At 49.1% G+C, this 25,166-nt stretch overlaps 1 protein-coding gene across 9 annotated transcripts in view; it reads right to left on the reverse strand.

Moving 5' to 3' along the window:
• FARS2 (phenylalanyl-tRNA synthetase 2, mitochondrial) overlaps positions 1 to 25,166 on the reverse strand; it is a 304,681-nt gene that overhangs the window by 39,851 nt on the left and 239,664 nt on the right. Inside the window, exon 8 of one of the 9 annotated variants that reach the window (XM_061398942.1) lies at positions 16,866 to 18,448. The exons of the other annotated variants lie outside the window; for them this stretch is intronic. Coding sequence (XP_061254926.1) covers positions 18,439 to 18,448 — 10 coding nt within the window. The 3' untranslated portion in view covers positions 16,866 to 18,438. Of the gene's footprint in view, positions 1 to 16,865; positions 18,449 to 25,166 lie in introns of those variants that run through there. 9 annotated transcript variants of the gene reach the window in all.

The raw sequence follows: 25,166 nt of genomic DNA on the forward strand, positions 1-25,166 counted from the left end.
CGGCGTCTGCCCTGGATCCCGCTCCTACGGCCCCGCAAACCACCTCCTAAATCAGCAAAGGGCTCTGGCTCCTTTTCAGTCACAAAGAGCTCTGCATGAACCGAAATCAGTAAAGCTGCTATAAATATTTTATAAATGGCACTCTGGAAGCGCCGTTCAGACACACATGCACACAATGGGATTTATTCGCTCACATGTGCTCTCGGCACAGAACAGCATTTTCTTCCATTGGAGTTTGCTCCAAAACAGATTTAAAATTTTTGTGTGGTTGTACTGCTATCTATCAACTGCATGAGGCGGTCAGCCAAGGAGAGACTGAAACATATGGACTCAACGGCAGGGCTTTGAAAGACACGGCAGAACAAGACAGAGGTGAGCTCTTATGCTCTCTTCTCTGGGGCTGCCACTCGGCTGGGCAGGAGCCGTGCCCGAACTCTGCACCCTGGGGGCGCAGGGCCAAAGGGCTGCCCCGTCTCTGCAGTGCTGACACGCTTTTAAACTCTGATCACCCCATCCACTGCAGGAAGGAGGACCTGGCATTGTGTTTCTCTATGTGTATATATATAATTTTATTTACTTATTTGATTTTTGGCTGTGCTGAGTCTTCGTTGCTGTGAGAGCTTTTTTCTAGTAGCAGAGAGCGGGGACTACTCTCTAGCTGTGGTGCTCCTTTCTCACTGCGGTGTCTTCTCTTTCTGACCATCATGGGTTCTAGGCGTGCGGGCTTCAGCAGTAGCAGCACATGGGCTCAGTACTTGCGGGTCCCTGGCTCTGGAGCACAGGCTCAGGAGTTGTTGTGCACAGGTTTAGTTGTTTTGAGGCATGTGGGATCTTCCTGGAGCAGGGATGGAACCCGTGTCTCCTGTACTGGCAGGTGGACTCTTTACTACTGAGCCACCAAGGACGTCCCCTGGCGTTGTGTTTTTAAAGCTCCACCAGGAGAGGTGACACAGACATTCCCAGAGAGGCAGTGAGTGGAGGGCGAGAGGGCACCAGATTAGAGGTACAGGGTCTACACAAGGAAGGACCAAGGGTCCGGGGGACCCTGGAAGCAGCGGAGACCAGAAGCAGCGGAGGCCAGAAGCCTGTGCCTATGTAGCATCTTTTGGTGTGGAGGGAGCTCAGGGATGCAGGGTGGAATGAACATCCAGAGCGGAAACTTCTAGATCCCTGATGAAAGAGTATCACACCCAGCTTTGCACAGTAGACAGCACTCAACACACACCATGGGTGTCCCATTAAAGCACAAAACTCCTACTAATAAAAAGCTCTTGCTGGAACACACTGAGCATCGCAATCAGCCTTGTATTCACTCCTGTTATCTTCAAGTTGACATCAAGTTAATCGCTCTCTGCTTTTCATTTATCTCACTTAATGACATTTCTGCCTCATTTCTACTGCTCTTTTAGGGACGGTGCCAGAGGAAAAGAGACACCAAAGTCCTGCCAGGACCAGACGTGTCGGGTCTTGACGCCAGTGCTTAAATAACTGTCTGTACAGAAAGAACAGAGTTGCTGTCGCCAAGGGGGAGGGGGTTGGGAAGGGAAGGATTGGGAGTTTGGGATGAGCAGACGCAAATTATTATATATAGGCTGGATAAACAACAAGGCCCTATTGTAAAGCACAGGGAACTATAGTCAGTATCCTGGAATAAACCGTAGTGGAAAACAATATGAAAAGCAATGTATACGTCTGTATAAAAGAATCACTATGCCATACAGCAGAAATAAATACAACATTGTAACTCAACCACACATCAATAAAATAAATGTTTTTAAAAAATGCTGCAAAGAACCCATCTGGTTCCAAAAGGCTCGTAAGACGCCTCCAGTCTGCATCCCCCACCAGATGCTGCTGTGTGCATGCAGTGTCTGGTTCCCGGAGCCCAGCTAGAGGTGCATGCAGCTCCACGTCTACAGCCATGCTCCGTATTCACAGGAGGCGACTGACACTAACCCTGGCTTCCCAGGTCGCACTAGTGGTAAAGAATCTGCCTGCAGTGCAGGAGACATGGGAGATATGGGTTCAGTCCCTGGGTCGGGAAGACCCCCTGGGAACCCCCTCTAGTATTCTTGCCTGGAGAATCCCACGAACAGAGGAGCCTGGAGGGCTGCAGCCCATGGGGTCGCAGAGTCAGACATGACTGAGCACACAGCACACACACTAACCCCGGGCCTTCCTAGAGCTGGGAATAGGCAGGCCTGAGCAGGTCACCCTGATGGACGAGAGGACCTCAGGCTCTGGTGACAGGTCCATCCCCCACGATACCCCCGCAGATGGCCACAGGCTGGCGGCCCACCTGTCTGCCTTGGCCACCAAGTCCCAGGGAGCCTCCTGGCCTTCGCTGCAGGCTTCGCTGCAGGTTTCTCAGGCCCTGGATCTCATTTAATGCTCATGGAAAAAGAGCAATTGCCGCTTGTTGGGCCCATATACGTCCTGTTGAAAATGTACACCTTGCTCAAGCAGAGGCAGGAAGTAGTGTGTTCATGCTCTTCGGAAGCCATGTGAGAAGGAAAACACTCCACCCACGGGAGCCGGGACTCCACCCATGGGACTGAGGACTCCTCCCATGGGAGCAGGGATTCCGCCCACGGGAGCAGAGACCCTCCCCACGGGCGTAGAGACCCCGCCCATGGGAACGAGGACTCCGCCCACTGGAGCAGAGACTCCGCCCACAGAAATAGAGTCTCCGCCCACAGAAGCAGAGACCCCGCCCACATAGAATAGAGTCTCCGCCCACAGTAATAGAGTCTCCGCTCACAGGAGCAAGTCCCCACGGGAGCGGGGACTTCACTCACAGGAGCAAGGTCTCTGCCCGGCCCCCGACAGAAGCGGGCGTCAGTGGACCCTGCAGGCGCCTGTGTCTCTGACATCTCACTTCTTTGGGAAAGTTATCACAGACGTGGAGGGTCTTTATTTGATAATATGTGTCCCCCACCACAAGAGCAGTGAGCAGCGGGAATCCTGACAGCAGATTACCATGGCTACTGCAGCAAAAATTTTAAAAAGATCCCTCCCATTTAGTTAACGTTTGTAATCCCAAAAGTTAACTAAATGAAATCAACCACATTCTTTCCGTTATCTACTCTAGATCTGACATTCAGTAAAAAATAGAACAAAGAAGGAACCAGGGTAAAACAACCTTCTGTCTGGGGACATCAAGTCTGAAACTCCATCAGTCTGGGAAATACTTTAAATGTACAGTTTAGTAAATGGGCGGATTTGTATCCCTGTGACTTGCAGTCATGGCATCTTCAAAAGAGAAATTCAGGCGTGGTGCCCTGCACCCTTTCCAGTTGTCTACAGAGTCCTGGTGACTGCTGGGAACGGGTGAAACCTGCACTTTCTCAAAAGCACAGGGTGCATTGGCGCGTCAGAGTTCAGTCTGGCACAGTTGAGTAGAAACAGCCCTGGGAAGGTTTGGGGAGGCCCCAAAGGTGGCTGTGAAGGTTACCTGGGTTCCCGCACAGGTGCGGTTCTCAGAATCTGCCACATGGCATGGATACTTGGGAGCTCTAAGAGTCTTGGTGTGAGACCTGCCTCCCCACCTGGAAACCTAGCAATTCTTCTTTCAATCTCTCTGGGTAATTCAAATGTGTTACCGAGTGTGAGAAGGAGGGCCACAGTTAAGAGCTTTTCAAACTTCAACGTGCATACAAAGTTCCCAGGATTGTGTGAAGATGCGGATTCTGATTCAGTTCGTCTGGGGTCAGGCCTCAGAGATGCATTTTAACAAGACCCAGGGATGCTGCCCCGGCCAGAGGACCAGTTTACACGGCGGAACAAGATCAGATCAGATCAGATCAGATCAGTCGCTCAGTCATGTCCAACTCTTTGTGACCCCATGAATCGAAGCACGCCAGGCCTCCCTGTCCATCACCAACTCCCGGAGTTCACTGAGACTCACATCCATTGAGTCAGTGATGCCATCCAGCCATCTCATCCTCTGGCGTCCCCTTCTCCTCCTGCCCCCAATCCCTCCCAGCATCAGAGTCTTTTCCAATGAGTCAACTCTTCGCATGAGGTGGCCAAAGTACTGGAGTTTCAGCTTTAGCATCATTCCTTCCAAAGAAATCCCAGGGCTGATCTCCTTCAGAATGGACTGGTTGGATCTCCTTGCAGTCCAAGGGACTCTCAAGAGTCTTCTCCAACACCACACTTCAAAAGCATCAATTCTTTGGCGCTCAGCCAAGTTCTTCACAGTCCAACTCTCACATCCATACATGACCACAGGAAAAACCATAGCCTTGACTAGACGGACCTTTGTTGGTAAAGTAATGTCTCTGCTTTTGAATATGCTATCTAGGTTGGTCATAACTTTCCTTCCAAGAAGTAAGCGTCTTTTAATTTCATGGCTGCAGTCACCATCTGTAGTGATTTTGGAGCCCAGAAAAATAAAGTCTGACACTGTTTCCACTGTTTCCCCATCTATTTCCCATGAAGTGGTGGGACCGGATGCCATGATCTTCGTTTTCTGAATGTTGAGCTTTAAGCCAACTTTTTCACTCTCCACTTTCACTTTCATCAAGAGGCTTTTTAGTTCCTCTTCACTGTCTGCCATAAGGGTGGTGTCATCTGCATGTCTGAGGTTATTGATATTTCTCCCAGCAATCTTGATTCCAGCTTCTGTTTCTTCCAGTCCAGCGTTTCTCATGATATACTCTGCATATAACTTAAATAAACAGGGTGACAATATGCAGCCTTGATGAACTCCTTTTCCTATTTGGAACCAGTCTGTTGTTCCATGTCCAGTTCTAACTGTTGCTTCCTGACCTGCATACAGATTTCTCAAGAGGCAGGTCAGGTGGTCTGGTATTCCCATCTCTTTCAGAATTTTCCACAGTTGATTGTGATCCACACAGTCAAAGGCTTTGGCGTAGTCAATAAAGCAGAAATAGATGTTTTTCTGGAACTCTCTTGCTTTTTCCATGATCCAGCAGATGTTGGCAATTTGATCTCTGGTTCCTCTGCCTCTTCTAAAACCAGCTTGAATATCAGGAAGTTCACGGCTCACATATTGCTGAAGCCTGGCTTGGAGAATTTTAAGCATTACTTTACTAGTGTGTGAGATGAGTGCAATTGTGCGGTAGTTTGAGCATTCTTTGGCATTGCCTTTCTTTGGGATCGGAATGAAAACTGACCTTTTCCAGTACTGTGGCCACTGCTGAGTTTTCCAAATTTGCTGGCATATTGAGTGCAGCACTTTCACAGCATCATCTTTCAGGATTTGGAATAGCTCAACTGGAATTCCATCACCTCCACTAGCTTTGTTCATAGTGATGCTTTCTAAGGCCCACTTGACTTCACATTCCAGGATGTCTGGCTCTAGGTGAGTGATCACACCATCGTGATTATCTGGGTCGTCAAGCTCTTTTTTGTACAGTTCTTCTGTGTATTCTTGCCATCTCTTCTTAATATCTTCTGCTTCTGTTAGGTCCATACCATTTCTGTCCTTTATTGAGTTCATCTTTGCATGAAATGTTCCTTTGGTATCTCTGATTTTCTTGAAGAGATCCCTAGTCTTTCCCATTCTGTTGTTTTCCTCTATTTCTTTGCATTGATCACTGAAGAAGGCTTTCTTATCTCTTCTTGCTATTCTTTGGAACTCTGCATTCAGATGTTTATATCTTTCCTTTTCTCCTTTGCTTTTCGCTTCTCTTCTTTTCACAGCTATTTGTAAGGCCTCCCCAGACAGCCATTTTGCTTTTTTGCATTTCTTTTCCATGGGGATGGTCTTGATCCTGTCTCCTGTACAATGTCAGGAACCTCATTCCATAGCTCATCAGGCACTCTATCAGATCTAGGCCCTTAAATCTATTTCTCACTTCCACTGTATAATCATAAGGGATTTGATTTAGGTCATACCTGAATGGTCTAGTGGTTTTCCCTACTTTCTTCCACTTAAGTCTGAATTTGGCAATAAGGAGTTCATGGTCTGAGCCACAGTCAGCTCCTGGTCTTGTTTTTGCTGACTGTATAGAGCTTCTCCATCTTTCGCTGCAAAGAATATAATCAATCTGATTTCGGTGTTGACCATCTGGGGATGTCCATGTATAGAGTCTTCTCTTGTGTTGTTGGAAGAGGGTGTTTGTTATGACCAGTGCATTTTCTTGGCAAAACTCTATTAGCCTTTGCCCTGCTTCATTCCGTATTCCAAGGCCAAATTTGCCTGTTACTCCAGGTGTTTCTTGACTTCCTACTTTTGCATTCCAGTCCCCTATAATGAAAAGGACATCTTTTTGGGGTGTTAGTTCTAAAAGGTCTTGTAGGTCTTCATAGAACCATTCAACTTCAGCTTCTTCAGCATTACTGGTTGGGGCATAGACTTGGATTACTGTGATATTGAATGGTTTGCCTTGGAAACGAACAGAGATCATTCTGTCGTTTTTGAGATTGCATCCAAGTACTGCATTTCAGACTCTTTTGTTGACCATGATGGCCACTCCATTTCTTCTGAGGGATTCCTGCCCGCAGTAGTAGATATCATGGTCATCTGAGTTAAATTCACCCATTCCAGTCCATTTCAGTTTGCTGATTCCTAGAATGTTGACATTCAGTCTTCCCATCTCTTGTTTGACCACTTCCAATTTGCCTTGATTCATGGACCTGACATTCCAGGTTCCTATGCAATATTGCTCTTTACAGCATCGGACCTTGCTTCTATCACCGGTAACATCCACAGCTGGGTATTCTTTTTGCTTTGGCTCCATCCCTTCATTCTTTCTGGAGTTATTTCTCCACTGATCTCCAGTAGCATATTGGGCACCTACTGACCTGGGGAGTTTCTCTTTCAGTATCCTATCATTTTGCCTTTTCATACTGTTCATGGGGTTCTCAAGGCAAGAATACTGAAGTGGTTTGCCATTCCCTTCTCCAGTGGACCACATTCTGTCAAATCTCTCCACCATGACCTGCCTGTCTTGGGTTGCCCCAAGGCATGGCTTAGTTTCACTGAGTTAGACAAGGCTGTGGTCCTAGTGTGATTAGACTGACTAGTTTTCTTTGAGTATGGTTTCAGTGTGTTTGCCCTCTGATGCCCTCTTGCAACACCTACCGTCTTACTTGGGTTTCTCTTACCTTGGACGAGGGGTATCTCCTCACCACTGCCCTTCCTGACCTTCAACGTGGGATAGCTCCTCTAGGCCGTCCTGTGCCCGCACAGCCACGGCTCCTTGGACGTGGGGTTGGTCCTCCCGAACAACGACTGTCTCTTGTTCTCTTGGCGGAACAAGAGACAGTAGGAAACCAGCACAAATTTCTGTGTGCAGGGGTGACATCATCAAAGCTGAGCTTTGTAAAGATGAACCAAACAGCCCTGGGTATAAGCAGACTCAAAGTGGCAGCAAGGAGTAGGGGATCAGGCTGAGAGAGGGTCAGACAAGTCAGAATGGATCCTCCAGACAAGTCACTCCCTGTCTTACTCATTACCGCCCCGCAGGGGCTGCTGTTCCAGGGTGCACTTGTAAAAAGCTCTACTAGGCACTCAAAGACCACGAAAGTCGAGTCTACTTTACTATATTTAAAACAGATTGCCAACAAGGACCTACCGTATAGCACACGGAACATGGCTCAATAATCTATAATAACCTAAAGGGGAAAAGAATTTGAAAAGAGAATAGATGCTGTACGGGTACTGAATTATCACTGTGCCATACACCTGGAACTAACACATCATTGTAAACCTAACTATACACCAATATAAAATTAAACTTAAAAAAATCAATTGAATGCTATTAGTAATATCTCATACTTAGGGAAAAAAAACAAAGTGTCTACTTCAGTGCGTGGTCCCTCCCCGAAGTCTGAGGAACTGAAACACAGCATGGGAAGGAGTGCCAGAGTTCTGTAGGCAGACTGTGCTGCCCCACGCCCACCCCTTCCCCTCTCCTTCCAGGCACGTGGGGCACTGCTGTGCCTGCCCTCTTGCAGTGACCATGTGTCTGCAATGTGGACAGGCAGACAGGTGGAGTGAGAAATGCACTCCTGGTAACTGGTGTTTTTCGCATTATCTGCCAGTGTAGACTTGACCTGGCTAATCTTGACTGATGAGGGGCTTCACAGGTGGCTCAGTGGTAAAGAAGCCATCTGCCAATGCAGGAGATGTAGGAGGCTTGGGTTCAATCCTTGGGTTGGGACAACCTCCTCCTGCCTGAGAAATCCTACGGACAGAGGAGCCTGGCGGGCTACAGTCCATAGGGCCGCAAAGAGTCGAACAGGACTGAGTGACTCTGCATGCACGCAGTCTCGACTGATACACCGATCGATGGCCATCCTCCCCGGGGGCCAGTCCCAGGAGGCTGGTAGAGGTGACTGGAGGCTCCCAGTGGCTGGTGAGCCTGCTGATGAGCTGCCCGAGTTCCAGTGAGGCTGGGAGTGTGGTCCTGGTGACTCACGTGACCCACAGGGCTTCGGGGGACGCTTCACAAGGCCCACGGCTCAGAAGGGGCTCCTCAGCCCCGGAAGTGCTCCTTGTGAATAAGATGCTTCTGCAGGAAGTGCTCCTGGCCAGGGGCTGTCTCTCCTCCCTCAGCCCCGCATGGTGGCGGGGCAGGCCCAGACACTGTTACTTGGTTTCCACCTCTGCTCTTTGCTCCATCCAGACTCCTTCCAAGCCTCTTTTCCACACCCAGAGTTTTAACTAAAGAGGGTGACACAAATCTATTGTTAAGAAGGTTCAAATGATATCAGATGATTTTTTAATTAAAAAAATAAGTGTTGCTTTTAAGCTGAGATGTAGTTTGAGATTCTTCCCCGACCTCTCACTTCACATCCAGCCAAAGACAGTTCAGAGGCCGCCTATGTCACTCGGCCAAGCTTTGCCCGAAATTAGATATTTGAAGGCTGCAAATGAACGTAAATCAGGTCCTGTGTGAACACAGTATGAAAATAATGACCTGAAAGCACTTCAAAGGCCAATCATCAGCTTCCCGCGTATCTCATGGTTTCAAAGGCCAATCATCAGCTTCCCGTGTATCTCATGGTTTCTCTTTGTTTATTGAAAGTCAGACCGGCTTCTCAAGTGAATAATAAGCAGTGTCCTACGAAAATACTCAGGAGTAGAAAGAGTACCGCATCGGGTATTCGATAAATATTTTTAAATTCAATTAATGAATAAACAAACCCAGACTTCTCATTTGCAGGACAGACTTCGATGTCTTTTCATTTCTACAGTTTTTGCAACTTCCTTCAGGACTCCCTCTCGCGGGAAATGTGAACCTATTTTGGCTGGAAATTGGAATACTTTACAAAGAATGCTTTTAGTTCTTCCCTCAGACAGCCACCTTTTAACTTTCCACCCATCAGTCAGCTTCCTTCACCTCTCATGAAAGTTTCAAAAAAAAATCTCAAAATTCATTCTAATCAGTCCTCAGTCCAGCTTTTTGATTAGATATAATCTTGGAATTGTTCTCTGGGTCTAAATTTATAGGCCGAGGGTTTCCCTGATGGCTCAGCAGGTAAAGAATCTGTCTGCAATGCAGGACACACAGGTTCCATCCCTGAGCTGGGAAGAGCCCCTGAAGGAGGAAATGGCAGCCCACTCTGGTGTTCTTGCCTGGAGAATCTCATCGACAGAGGAGCCTGGCGGGCTACAGTCCATGGGGTCAGAAAAACTCAGACACGACTGAGCACTGCATGGTAACAGTAAAAAAGCCTGTGTGTGTGCATGCTAAGTCACTTTAGTCATGTCCAACTCTTTGCAACCCCATGGACTGTGGCTCACCAGGCTCCTCTGTCCTTGGGATTCCCCAGGCAAGAATACTGGAGTCGGTTGCCATGCCCTCCTCCGGGAGATCTTCCCTACCCAGGGATCGAACTCATGTCTCTTATTTCTCCTGCATGGCAGGCAGACTCTTACAGCTGAGCCACCTGGGAAGTCCCAAAATAAAGCCAATGTGAGATTACATTTTTTTCTTTGAGCTAATTGGCATTTTCCAAATTTTGACAATAAATGTGCCACTTTGGCTGACAGGAAAACATGGCATTGATGTACACAGAAGGCAGAGTCCCTTCCCTGTTCTCCAGAAACTATCATCACATTGTTAATTGGCTATACAAAATAAAAAGTTCAAAAGAAAAAAATAAAAATAAAATGCATGGCATTAGATGACAACTCAGAAAGTGTCTTTCCTCCCCAAATATTTTTTCCTATTTCTACTGGGCTGAAAAACTCATCTAGGCAGAGACTTATCCCCCAAGAGATTCTAGTCGGTTTTCCTGAAATTTTTATTACCTTCACTGTTTGTTAAGTCGTTGATACCTGTTCTCGATGGTGGGGTAAGTTCTGTCAACAGGGGCTGATCCATTTATATAGGCTGTTTCTGGCAAAGGGAGCCCTAATAAATGAATGTCTTCCACCCTGGGTTTTAAAATTACTGTTTTATTATAAAAATAATATATGCTTATAGTAAAAAAATTAAAATTATACAGAAGGGGGTTATGAACTGAAGAACAGAAGATATCCCCAATTCCAGTGCCCTGCTGCAGAGATAACACTGGGTTGCAACTACCTTTGTATCTTTTTAGATGTTTTCTAGGCATAGAGAAGTCTATGAAAGTGAAAGTGTGAAAATGTTAGATGCTCAGTCATGTTCAACTCCTTGTGACCCCATGGACTGTAGCCCGCCAGGCTCCTCTGTCCATGGATTTCCCAGGCAAGGATACTGGAGTGGGTTGCCATTTCCCTCTCCAAGAGAAGTATATATGTCTATTAAAAACAGAAAATGGGATAATCATCTACAGAATTATGCAAGACTTGGTTCTTTCAATATATCCTGGTCATCTTTTCTTATTGGTGGACGAAATGATGACTAGTTTCCTCTATAACTCATCAGTCATCCATGGAAGAACAGTTTTTGATGTTACATGAAACGGCAATAAACACACAGGCACACATCTTTGAATACCTATATTAAGATATTTATGGGACAGATAAAATCTGGATCAAAGGGAGTGTGTATTTTAAATTTTGATAGATATTGTGAAACTGCCTTCCAGAAGAACTGTACGATTTGCATTTCCACAAATAACACAGATGAAAGTGCCTATCACCCCCGGTACATTTGACACCATAGACTATTATAAACTTCAAACTAATCTTTGCCAGTTCAACAGATGACAAAGCATAACTTGCAGATATTAACTTGTCCTTCTCTAACCATGAGCGAGGCTGGAACACTTGTCCTTGGGGCCATCAGCCGCCTTATAAAGACTTTACAGAGCTGAGGCCACTGGCGAGGACTCTCCAGCCACACGGAGGGGATGTGTTCTCCTGCCCAAACCCGAGAGGTCCCGCTGGAGCCTGTGTCAGACCCCAGAGGTAAGATGCCTCACTCCACCCTCGGTGCCTTCTCCCCGACTGTGCCCTGATGCTGTGGACCCGGAACACGGCTGCACAAACAAGCATAACACGGTCAGCAGAGCGGGGCGGGGCACTTTGTACACGGCTGAAGATAGCTAGACTAGCCGGAGATACCCAGATGCTGATTCTAGGCACACTAAAAAACGGGCCTTCTTGCAACTTGCTCAGGATAAACGACTCCCCAGAGCACTACCGCTTGTCTGCAGGACCGATGCAAAGAGACAAGCCACGTTGCCCGGGAATGTCCTGCTAACAGCCTCACCTCGCCCCGGAAGCAGCGGTTTCCCTTTCCTCCCAGCCTAAAAGCTGAACGACAGGGCCTTGTAAATCATCGGGCTGCTCAGAGATTAGTGGTGAAGGGGCAGACCTGGTGAGGGCTTTCCAAAAGGAAAATAAAATATTTACATCATCTCGCCAGTCACTCTTCAAATGCTGCATTTTTCTCTTTCATCGGTTTTTACCTGACAGCACTTGACAATTGTCTCTGTGACTGTGAAAGCTTCAACCCATTTATCCTGAGAACACTGAAGATGAATGCAGACTGGACTGCTGTGTGGAAGGCTAACAGGCTGTGTGTGAGTGTGTCTAAAGAGTGCAATAGTGACTGACCATTATCGTTACAATTTATTTTGCAAAACAGATTAAATACTAATTCTTTGATAGAGGGTTCAACGTGGGGATGGGGTTCAGGAGACATAGTATTGATTAATCTGAGTTTATAAGGACCCTACTTTCTGGTGGCAAAAGAGTGGGGACCATAGGATAAGGCATTGGAATGACCCGACACCCGGGATGGTCAGCAACTAGCTGAGGGGTCTGAGGACAGTATCATCAGCGTGGTTTTGGAACAGCACGTTCTGAACACCTGGACCAGAACTCAAGGCAGGGATGCACAAAAACCACGCGCACACCTCACCCCACAGGTTCACCTGGCACAGATTCGGTATATTGGTACACACACATTTTCACGTCGGCATCTATTACAGTAAACTTGGGAGGCAGTGTATTATAAACATAAGTTAGCATTCCTCTCCTAAGGTTGGTTAGCAGTAAATAGAGTCTACTTTCTAACCTTCAAGCATGACATTTTCGAAGCCTGTTAACTTCTGCAGGTAGGTTTTACCTCCCTCCCAGGTTTTCAAAAAACTTGCTTTCAAAGTGAATTCTGAACATGACTACACAACGCCCAGCTCAGGGTGTGGTGGCAAGTGAGAGCTTAGCTCCCGTTTTTGATGGCTAGAAAAGGAAAGTGGCTAGTTGCTATTTTAAAAGCTGGAGTTGAGATCAGTTTTAAGTGGGATAAAAGGTTCATGGAACCCAAGACAGCTCTCACTAGCAAGAGCGAACCTGTGGGGCTTGTGTGGACGCGTCCTGAGGGTCCGCTGTGGTCCAGGCACCTCCTCTGGCTGCCCCGGGCCCTCTCAAGTCTTCCCTGGCATCATTTCACCATTTTACACGTGAGGGAGCAGAAAGTGGCCCGACTATCCGCTGAGTGACACGGTGGAGGCTGGATTCTAAGGGTCTTCGATCTAACTAACATCCTTTCTGAATTACAGTCTCCATTCTTCTGGCTCTGGTCTGAAGGTTTTCTCACCTAAAACCCAGGAAAATACTGCCAAGGTAACTAGACTTGAATAGTAAGAGACCCGATGCAACGCGAGCCTTTTCCGGGCATCCTTTGGACGTGGCCTCACTCTGGTGCTGGGGCCCCCACTGAGGCCGGTCTGGGAGAGGGTGCGGCCTCCTGCCCACAGTACAACCCTGCAACTGGAGCCTCAGACACTCTCTCACTTCAGTCCGAATTTAGAAGGAGCTCCCTGGTCCAGAGAGTCTAAACCTGGTCCTCAAACTTTGTTGATGTCGGTCAATTGCTAGGCCGAGTCCAAGTCTTTGTGACCCCATGTCCTCAAACTAAGTTCTTCCTTTTCTCTGTGGGGCAGAGTCCACCGAGCTTCTGGAAATGTCTTTCCTTCTGTGGTGCTCACAGATCAAGGTCAGCCACCCTGGGAGGAGAGCCTCCCCATCGCAACAGCGACTTGCAAGATGTGACCGTGAGGCCCGCAGACCCGCAGGGGTACAGTCTGGCTGGCTGTTGGGGGTGGTCAGACAGGGTCCGACAGGACAGTGTGAAGCTGGCCACTGGTTCTGCAGCCCAGATGGGGACCAGGGACGGAGGAGAGGGCAGGAAGCCGAGGTGGGGGCATCTCAGACCCCTTACCTGACTCCCAAGTAATGAATCTCTTATGCAAAAGCAATTATATCCAGGAGGAAACACATTCTTTCTCTGAACTGGCAGAAATGAAGCAACTATCGACTGGCTTTGTCCCTAAACAACAGGACCACGTTTCCTGCGCCCTCAGCCTCCTTTGGGGGGTGGGTTCTGCCTCGCTCCGCCGTGGCCCTGCCTCCACGTGGCTGGCTGCGGGCACACGCACGTCTTCTCGGGTCACAGACCTCCCTGAATCCCCCGGGTTCTGGGTGATGCATTCTGAGTTTCTCTACTTCGGGAAGAAAAATTATAAAAGGAGATTGATCTCTGGCTCCACTTAATCTTTTTCTAATTGCTGCAGGAAAGCACACACGAGTCCCCTCGCTGTCCGGAGGCCTGGCAGTCTGAAGGACTGGAAGCTGAATCGAGGACCAGGTGTCAAAGGAACTGCTCTTCGTAGAGTCTTTCCGCCGACCTAACAGACTCTCGCTGGTGAGATGGTACAGATTAGCACCCCCAATGTCCTTCAAATCCATCTACCTCTCCATTCCGTGCGTGTCTCCTTAGGTGATGGTCCTGGGCCTGTTTAATATGGCCTTTGAGAGGGAGAAGGGACTTCCCTCGTGGCTCAAATGGTAAAGAATCCACCTGCAATGCAGGAGTCCTGGATTTGATCCCCTGGAGAAGGAAATGGCAACCCACTCCAGTATTCTTGCCTGGAGAATCCCATGGACGGAGGAGCCTGGTGGGGTACAGTCCATGGGGTCGCAAAGAGTCGGACGTGACTGTGTGACTGACACTTTCGCTTCTTGAGAGGCAGCGAGGACGGACGCCTGCCGACCCGCAGGGGCCGGGAGGGGAGAGGCTGGTGTCCTGTGTCGGCTTCTCGTGTCCCTCAGTCCAGCCGAGTCTGGTGGAAGCATCTCTGGAAACAAGGCTGGCATCGCTGCCCCTGGAGGGCGGTGGTGATGAAGACAAACCAGCCCCTGAGCTGGCAGGAATCCTTGGAGAACAAAATGCAAACCTACAGGGACTCATGAGATCCACCTTGCTTTGCTCTCCGAGGGGACCCTGCACTGGTTCTGAGTGGCAGTGCCTAGCGAGGCTCCTGATGGGAGGACGGCAGGGCTGGCACGGGCCCAGCGGGGCTATGGGCTGTGTGGGCTCTGCAGCAGAGCTGGCCTCGGGGTGACTCTCTGACGCATTCCCACACACGCTCGGGGCCACGACTCCAGACGGGAGAGCTCGCTGCACAGGACGGCGGGTGGAGGGGTGGCACCGTCGCCTGTCTGCGCTGAACGGGAAGCTGCTCACCACGCTCTAAAAGGCGGGCGGGGCGGAGCGCAGGAAACGCCATCAGGGAGACGAACCGTGTGCCCGGGGTGGAACTGCTGCTTCAGAGGACCCGTGGACCAGGCTCAGTTCTCCAGCTGCAGGGCAAGGGCTCAGCTGCCCCGAGGCATGCGGGATCTTCCTCTACCAGGGGCTGAACCCACATCACCTGCATTGGAAGGCGGATTCTGAAAGTTCACTGGACGACCAGGGAAGTCCCTCTGGTGACAGATCTGAGGATGAATTCCACCACCCCTTCCTTATATTTCTTTAGGAGTTCACATATTATATAACCACATTTAAAAATGAACACGTGGGCCCAGCCCAGCGTCTGGCATACAGTGAGAGCTCAGTAAACATTCACTGCAGAATTAAAGGACTTCCCAGGTGGCGCTGGTGGTAAAGAACCCGGCCTGCCAATGCAGGAGACATAAACAATTTGGGTTTGATCCCTGGGTCGGGAAGATCCCCTGGAGAAGGGCATGGCAACCCACTCCAGTACTCTTGCCTGGAGAATCCCATGGCTGGAAGAGCCTGGCAGTCTACAGTCCACAGAGTCGCAAAGAGCTGGACGTGGCTGAAGCAACTTAGCATGCGCAGAGAATTTGGGGGGGAAAAAAACCTATCATCTGCCATCAAATTAATCATTTTCACTTCTCCACGCTCCCTCTGTTCCCTTTCAATATGAGTAATATGTTTCTAACACTTGTAACCATAAATAGGTATTAATTTGTTTTCTGCCTTTCACAGCATGTTTCGATGTTGCAACCTAGTCTGTGGTGTCTAATGACTGTGTAATATTCCATCAAGGTGTCTAGTCTTCTCTAAATCAAGGTAGGATTGGGCCTGTTCTTTGAGCAGAATCCAAACCTCGCCAAACACGGTGGTCTGTCTGCAAGCAGCCCAAGCTCTGAAGATCATCTGGGTCGACTACAGCACCCTGTACTGTCCTTGGAAAACTCCAAATCATTTCACAAATTGTCTAGGAAAGGATGACTTCAACCACTGACCAGACGCAAGCAGCCTCAGGAAAAAACCACCGACGGAGGGGAGAGGTGGGGGAATCAGAGGAGGGGGCAAAGGGACGGCTGGCATCCACCTGAAAAGACGTTAATACAGGCACCAGCCAGGGGCCAGGGCCTGCTTTCTTTCTCTGATCTCTCGAGAAAACAGTCAGCGGCTCTTAGCAGATGGATCAGGCAGAGTCAGGGGCCGGGCACGTGCCGTGTGTCCTGGGATTTTCCCATCTCGCATTGGTTAAAATGCTTATCAGACGCCGCAACCAGAGAGCGGTTTTCTTCTTTTTCCTCTTTAGATAACTTTTCCTCCCCTATATGCAAGGGAAACACCCACTCACTGAAAATAATCTGGGAAATGGGGAGATGTAGAGAAGAAAGTGAAAACCGCCTGCAGTTCTGAGAGCCTGGACGACACAGCTGCAGTGTCTCGCCACCCGCTTCCATCCACGTTCACACCCTGCCACCCTCTACACCTATAGTTAGACAGTGAACCTCTTCATCCGTGTCAGTAACGATTCTTTAAGATGTTCTAAATATGTGCAGAATAGTTGGGATTAGAGACGCGTGACTGGTTTGTCCCCTTGTGGGTAACAGGATGCTACCTCACTCAGGGTGCTCCTCAATTCTCTTAGAAGCGACAGTGCCGACGCCTTTGAGTGTTTCTCAGCTACACCCACCAGCACAGACCTGAGACCGCAGAACCACTGGGTCAGGGTGCGGACGCCTACAGGCTGAGCCACAGGGCAGAGTGCACTCACTCCTGCAGCTCTACACGCGCGCCCAGCCCTGCACCAGCCTCGCTACATCGTTATTGTTTTCATTTATTTTAACTGTGGATGAAAAATGAAATCATTATTTTAAATTGCATTTCGTTGATTGCTGGAGAGGCTGAACTTTTAAATTTTGTTTTCGGGCTATAAGTTTAGATAAACTGCTTAGTGAACTGTTTTCTATCGAATTGTCCATTTTTCTATTAAAGCTCGAGATTTTTTTCACTGATTGCGCCACTATAATCTTACTTTGTGAAAGCTAAAAAACATTTACATACATTTAAAATGCAACTCTGCAAAAGAAAAAAAAAAAAGCTTGGAAACAAGATTAGACGGAAACGCAATAAAACACTCATCGTGTTAGGCGTTAGGTGGAAGGAGCACTGGCTGAATCTTCTCAGCACCACGAAGAGAGGACAATAAGCCATGCCCCGGGGGCGCTGTCTGCGGTGACGAAGGCGGTGGACAGGACGAGCGTGCGGAGACCGGAGCTCAGGTGTGTGTGGCAGCACAGGGCAGGGGGCCTCTTTATTCTGCTTCACCACGATCCCCACGTCACACTCCCTGGTCCACCCCATCCCGGATACAGACGCCCACGAGGCATCCTCCTCTATTTGACCCCGGGGATAAGGAACACGGGCTGGGTGCCTGCATGACTCCGGGTCACTGTTTTATTTATTTCATCGAATAAAATACAACATCGTGTTAATTTCTGCTGTACAGCAAAGCGATTCCATTTACACACATACATATCCCCTTCCATCTGCTTCTCCTCTCCAGTTCATCACAGGACAGTGAACGCAGCTCCCTGTGCTGCACAGGAGGGCCTTGTTGATCCACCCTACGTGTAACAGTCTGCATCTGCTCAGCCTCAACCCCCACACAACCCCGCCTTTGGTAACCAGCAGTCTGTCCTCTCTCTGTGAGCCCGATTCTGTTCTGTAGATGAACTCACCTCTGCCTTATGTTGGATCCCACACACAAATGGTCGCACGTTGTGCTCGTCCTCCTGCATCCCGCTTCCTTCGCTTTATGATCATCTCTAGGTGCAGCTGTGCTGCTGCAGACAGTGTTATTTCACTCTCTTTACGGCTAACGGTCCATGTCTGTGCCGCACCCTCTTCATCCATTCGTCTGCTGATGGACGCTTACCTTGTTTCCACGTCTTGGTGGTTGTGGAGAGTGTTGCTATGAACGTTGGAGTGCTCGTATGTTTTTGAATTACAGCAGTTTTGCCCGCATATACACACCCAGGAGTGGGACTGCTGGGATCATGTGGCAATTCTCTATTCCATTTTCCGGTAGTGGTTTAGCCGCTAAGTCCTGTCTGACTCTTTGCGAGCCCATGGACTGTATGTAGACCACCAGATTTTGCTATCCACGGGATTCTCCAGCCAAGAATACTGGAGTGGGTTGCCATTTCCTTCTCCAGGGGCTTTTCCTGACCCAGGGATCAAATGCGGGTCTCCTGCACTGCAGGTGGATTCTTTACCAGCTGAGCCATGAGTGAAGCCTCCATATCACTCTTCACAGTGGTCTGGGCCTCTCTTGCCGTCAGGGCTGCAGTCCTGTTTTCCTGGTGAAGCGTCTCCTTGCCGGAAGGGCAGTGGGCTGCATCCAACATTGCTCTATCGGCGCAACACCCAAGGATAGCCTGGGGCTCTGGCCACACGGCGGGCTTGCAGACATCCCTGGGCCTCAGCAGCGAGCTGCGCTCTAATGGTGGCCACGGAGCAGAGCTTGCTGAAATCAGATTTCACTGTAGGGCAGAAAGAAACACGGGCTATCAACCTATACCTGGATGCAGCTGTTTCCACACTGGGTCAGCGGATTTAGCTTTACTTAGCTTTAGAGGCAGAACAAGTCTTTATTCTGCAAAAACAGGTGGATGAATTCTTTACGATGAACAGTGAAGCCCTGAGGACAGGGACGCTGAAGAAGACAAAGGGAGGCCAGCCACACGGTGAAGTAAAGGATCCCGCAGGGCTCGGGCAAAGGAAGTGACTCGTGGGACTTCCTGGGGTGAGGCCCGAGAGGTGGGTGTTTGGGGAAGAGAGGCCCTGAGGGGGAGCCAGGACACGAGGCGGGTTTCCTCCAAGGAGACCGGAGCTTCCTAGCATCGCCCAGGAGACAAGACGGGGGCAGCCAGGGACTGACTCTGATGGGGACTCGCCCTGATAACCCGCCACGACCGCGGGGCCCAGGCTCAGCGTTAGTCTCCTTTCCATTATGTCCAACCTTTTGCACACGTGTTCACGCCACTGAGGGCGTCCTGGGGAACGGACAGGCACCAACACGGGGAAGTGACGGCCTGCAGCATGGCGGACGAGGAGCAGGGGCGACGGACGGGGCCCAGGAACAGCTGTTTGGGGCTGGAGGAGACGGCAGGAAGTCACAGCTCTGCGAACCCTGCAGAGACCCTCAACGGGGAGGCCGGGAAAGCAGGGCTTACACTGTGCTCGGATGTTTTTAAAAAAGGGGAGAGAAGTCTCCTGACCTGAGGGCACATTTAGTTCCAGTGACCTTTCTGAGGCCCGGGATCACTCATTTCGAGGTCCTAGGTTTAACGTCTTGCAGGCACGGTCTCTCCAGATCAAGGGTGTCGTCCCTTGAAAAGCACAGCCTGAAGGAGGGAGCAGGAGGTACAAGGCCCGCCGGTCACCCATTTTCTGGCTTCAGTGGAAGGTCAGCGGCTGCCGGGCATCTCTTCACCAGCAGACGACCCCACGTGACGGTTTCCTGAGGACAGGCCTCTGGCAGGATGGCCCGGCGCCCAGCTCTCTCTTCTACCCCCGAAGGGCGCACTTCTGGGTTAAGGCGAGACCACAGCCCGAGTCGCTGGGAGCAGATGCAGTGGATGAACACTTGGGAGCACCCGGCATCATGCCGTCTGGCAGCTTTGGAGACGCCCTTGGGAGCTCCGTGCAAGGCGTGCAAGAGCAGGGCACTGGGACTGAAGACGACCCTTCTCGACACCCGCTGTACGGCTCCTGGACCCCAGCGAGCACACCCACCCCTGGCCCCCCACACCCCTGCTCACATCTTCTGTGTTTCTCAGGGATGTGGGGACAGACGTGGCTGATGCTCCAGGGGCCTGAGATGGTGCAGACGGTGTCCAGGCGATGCTTGGGTCACAAAGGGTGGCTGGGGCGACGTGACCCAGAGGACACCCACGCGGGGCTCAGGGTGCCAATTTCACCCTAAGCAAGGGTGCGCGGCAGCTGCAACGGCGCACGAGCGCAACCGAGAGGTTGCGCCTGAGGTCAGGGGCGGCGGCCGAGAGGAGCTACCCCGCGTCAGACGTAAGAAGCAGTGGCTGCGCTTTGCTGGAGCAGCCGTGAAGAGAGACCCCACATCAAAGGTAAGTGAAACCCAAGTAAGCCGGTAGGCACTGAGAGATGGGATCAGAGGGCAGATAGACTGAAACCATAATCACAGACAACTACCCAATCTGATCACATGGACCACAGCCTTGCCTAACTCAATGAAATTAAGCCATGCCATATGGGGCCACCCAAGACGGACAGGTCATGGTGCAGAGGTCTGACAAAATGTGGCCCACTGGAGAAGGGAATGGCAAACCCCTTCACTATGCTTGCCTTGAGAACCCCATGAACAGTATGAAAAGGCAAAAAGATATGATACTGAAAGATGAACTCCCCACGTTGGTAGGTGCCCAATATCCTACTGGAGATCAGTGGAGAAATAATTCCAGAAAGAATGAAGGGATGGAGCCAAAGCAAAAACAACACCCAGCTGTGGATGTGACTGGTGACAGAAGCAAGGTTTGATGCTGTAAAGAGCAGTATTGCATAGGAACCCGGAATGTCAGGTCCATGAATGAAGGCAAATTGGAAGTGGTCAAACACGAGATGGCAAGACTGAATGTCGACATTCTAGGAATCAGCGAACTGAAATGGACTGGAATGGGTGAATTTAACTCAGATGACCATTATATCTACTACTGTGGGCAGGAATCCCTTAGAAGAAATGGAGTGGCCATCATGGTCAACAAAAGAGTCCGAAATGCAGTACTTGCATGCAATCTCAAAAACAACAGAATGATCTCTGTTCGTTTCCAAGGGAAACCATTCAGTATCACAGTAATCCAAGTCTATGCCCCGACCAGAAACACTGAAGAAGCTGAACAGTTCTATGAAGACCTACAAGACCTTCTAGAACTAAGACCCAAAAAAGATGTCCTTTTCATTATAGGGGACTGGAATGCAAAAGTAGGAAGTCAAGAAACACCTGGAGTAACAGACAAATTTGGCCCTGGAGTACAGAATGAAGCAGGGCAAAGGCTAATAGAGTTTTGCCAAGAGAACGCACTGGTCATAGCAAACACCCTCTTCCAACAACACAAGAGAAGACTCTACACATGGACATCCCCAGATGGTCAACACCGAAATCAGACTGATTATATTCTTTGCAGCTCAAGATGGAGAAGGTCTATACAGTCAGCAAAAACAAGACTGGGAGCTGACTGTGGCTTGGACCATGAACTCCTTATTGCCAAATTCAGACTTAAATTGAAGAAAGTAGAGAAAACCACTAGGCCATTTAGCTAAGTCACTTCAGTCGTGTCCGACTCTGTGCAACCCCGTAGACAGCAGCTCACCAGGCTTCCCTGTCCCTGGGATTCTCCAGGCAAGAATACTGAAGTAGGTTGCCGTTTCCTTCTCCAATGCATGAAAGTGAAAAGGGAAAGTGAAGTCGCTCAGTCGTGTCCGACTCTTAGTGACCCCATGGACTGCAGCCTACCAGGCTCCTCCGTCCGTGGGATTTTCCAGGTAAGAGTACTGGAGTGGGGTGCCATCACCTTCTCTGAGGCCATTTAGGTATGACCTAAATCAAATCCCTTATGATTATACAGTGGAAGTGAGAAATAGATTTAAGGGACTAGATCTGATAGACAGAGTGCCTGATGAACTATGGATGGAGGTCTGTGACACTGTACAGGAGACAGGAATCAAGACCATCCCCAAGAAAAAGAAATGCAAAAAAGCAAAATGGCTGTCTGAGGAGGCCTTACAAATAGCTGTGAAAAGAAGAGAAGTGAAAAGCAAAGGAGAAAAGGAAAGATATACCCATTTGAATGAAGAGTTCCAAAGAACAGCAAGGAGAGATAAGAAAGCCTTCCTCAGCGATCAATGCAAAAGCCTTCCTCAGCGATCAATGCAAAGAAATACAGGAAAACAAAAGAATGGGAAAGACTAGAGATCTCTTCAAGAAAATTAGAGATACCAAGGGAACATTTCTTGCAAAAATGGGCTCAATAAAGGACAGAAATGGTAGGGACCCAACAGAAGCAGAAGATATTAAGAAGAGGTGGCAAGAATACACAGAAGAACTGTACAAAAAGAGCTTCACAACCAAGATAATCACAATGGTGTGATCACTGACCTAGAGCCAGACATCCTGGAATGTGAAGTCAAGTGGGCCTTAGAAAGCATCACTACGAACAAAGCTAGTGGAGGTGATGGAATTCCAGTTGAGCTATTTCAAATCCTGAAAGATGATGCTGTGAAAGTGCTGCACTCAACATGCCAGCACATTTGGAAAACTCAGCATTGGCCACAGGACTGGAAAAGGTCAGTTTTCATGCCAATCCCAAAGAAAGGCAATGCCAAAGAATGCTCAAACCACCGCACAATTGCACTCATCTCACACACTAGTAAAGTAATGCTTAAAATTCTCCAAGCCAGGCTTCTGTAATATGTGAACTGTGAACTTCCAGATGTTCAAGCTGGTTTTAGAAAAGGCAGAGGAACCAGAGATCAAATTGCCAACATCCACCAGATCATCAAAAAAGCAAGAGAGTTCCAGAAAAACATCTATTTCTGCTTTATTGACTATGCCAAAGTCTTTGACTATGTGGATCACCACAAACTGTGGAAAATTCTGAAAGAGATGGGAATACCAGACCACCTGACCTGCCTCTTGAGAAACCTGTATACAGGTCAGGAAGCAACAGTTAGAACTGGACATGGAACAACAGACTGGTTCCAAAGAGGAAAAGGAGTACGTCAAGGCTGTATATTGTCACCCTGCTTATTTAACTTATATGCAGAGTACATCATGAGAAACACTGGGCTGGAGGAAGCACAAGCTGGAATCAAGATTGCCGGGAGAAATATCAATAACCTCAGATATGCAGATGACACCACCTTTATGGCAGAAAGTGAAGAGGAACTAAAGAGCCTCTTGATGAAAGTGAAAGAGGAGAGTGAAAAAGTTGGCTTAAAGCTCAACATGCGAAAACGAAGATCATGGCATCCAGTCCCATCACTTCATGGCAAATAGATGGGAAAACAGTGGAAATAGGGGCTGACTTTATTTTTCTGGGCTCCAAAATCACTGCAGATGGTGACTGCAGCCATGAAATTAAAAGACGCTTACTCCTTGGAAGGAAAGTTATGACCAACTGAGATAGCGTATTAAAATGCAGAGACATTACTTTGCCAACAAAGGTCCGTCTAGTCAAGGCTATGGTTTTTCCAGTGGTCATGTATGGATGTGAGAGTTGGACTGTGAAGGAAGCTGAGTGCTGAAGAATTGATGCTTTTGAACTGTGGTGTTAGAGAAGACTCTTGAGAGTCCCTTGGACTGCAAGGAGATCCAACCAGTCCATTCTGAAGGAGATCAGTCCTGAGTGTTCATTGGAAGGACTGATGTTGAAGCTGAAACTCCAATACTTTGGCTACCTGATGCGAAGAGCTGACTCATTTGAAAAGACCCTGATGTTGGGAAAGAATGAGCGCAGGAGGAGAAGGGGTCGACAGACGATGAGATGGTTGGATGGCATCACTGACTCAATGAACATGGCTTTGGGTGAACTCTGGGAGTTGGTGAAGGACAGGGAGGCCTGGCATGCTGTGGTTCATGGGGTCGCAAAAGTCGGACAGGACTGAGCGACTGAACTGAACTGAACTGAACTGAAGGGGGTGCCGCCGAGGCTGAGGGCTGACCCTCAACCCCCCCTTACCAGCCTCCAGGTTCCCCATCCCTCCCCCTCCTCCTGAGTCTACAAGGACCGTGACCTTCAGGAACAGAGGGAGGCGCTCTTTAAAACAAGTGCATCCACTGGTTCTATCAAAGAGGGTTTTTGTGCTCAAAAGTCATTTATCTGAAGAGTGATCTTGGGAAACTGGGTGGGGCTCGGTGAGGGGAGGGGATGTCGCAGGCTGGGAGGGACACACGTTTAGAGAAGGTTTCTTTGAGAACAAGATTTTTGACACGGTTTCTCCACGTTCATTCACCTCATCGCCCCTCCCGACCCTGCTCTGGTGGAGTCCCCATCTCCAGCTCTGCCCACGAGCTCGCCCTCTGCTGACGCACGGCCCGACTCCCAGAACCTCGCGCACCTGCCTCTCAGTTGCCTCCCTGCACATCGCATCCGCCTGCTTCTGCCATCTTCACCGCTGTCATCTGAACCCAGACTCACGCTGCTGCCAGGCTTAGCTGCCCGTCTGACAGGTTCCTTTGCTCAGTCACTCCACACACATTTCCTGCACGCCTGCTCTGTGCCCGGAGTGACAAACAACCCTGCCCCCTGGGAACTGCACAATCAAGTGGGTAAAATAAGATGTGAAAACAACCATTTCAAACACGTGCAAGGCAAAACGAGAAACGCACACACACACTCTGTTACATGAGCACTTGGGTGAAGGGAAAAAGACTTGGCTTTGGCAAGAGTCCTGGTGGGTCTCTGTCGGGGGTGGGCACCCAGTCCCCACCGTCCTCCTCACTGAAGCCAGGTGTGTGTCCCAAAGCAGTGGGGCAAGGCCATTGCCAGCAGCAGAGACGCACCGGTACCTGTAGGACCTCCCCCGCCACGGGTGGGAGGAATTGGAGGCGGCTCCTGTGTCTTTGTGCAGCAGCTCTAGTGATGAGAAAGTGTTTGCAACAGAGCATCCTGATGGCCCCGCTGTCAGAGAAGCCTGGCCAACGGAATTTTACGACGACGATTCATTACCAAATTCTGAACAGACATTAAGGCGCACAGGGGCAATGTAGAGCAGGGCGGGAAGAAAGCTGGTTGAAAGGAGCTGGGAGGACAGGATGCAGGAAAACTGAATACAGACGTTGCTTTTTGATTCTCTTGTGGACTAGTCCTTTCTAATGACGTTTGTTTGATTCTCAGCACTTATACCAAATCTGTATTTAAAAAAGAAAAGAAAAGCAGGACGTGTCGCTTGATAAAGGATTTGTTTTGACTCACAAAATTGTGTAAAAGTTTTACTAAGACACTACATTTCTAATGTTTTTAATTGAAAGAAAAGCAGTTTATGAAACCATGAACAATCTTAGATATGTGGCTACTTTAAATATACAAAACGCCTCTGAATTTGAGCTGGATTTTTAAAACACTCATTTGGTCACTTTTATAGAAAAGCAGGGCAAAACAAACAGGTCTTTCTGACAGTAATAACCATCTCCCTGCTGTTCCAGGAAGGGCCATGCTCTGCGGTTTT

Source organism: Bos javanicus, chromosome 23, assembly GCF_032452875.1.
Source record: "Bos javanicus breed banteng chromosome 23, ARS-OSU_banteng_1.0, whole genome shotgun sequence".
NCBI lineage: Eukaryota > Metazoa > Chordata > Mammalia > Artiodactyla > Bovidae > Bos > Bos javanicus.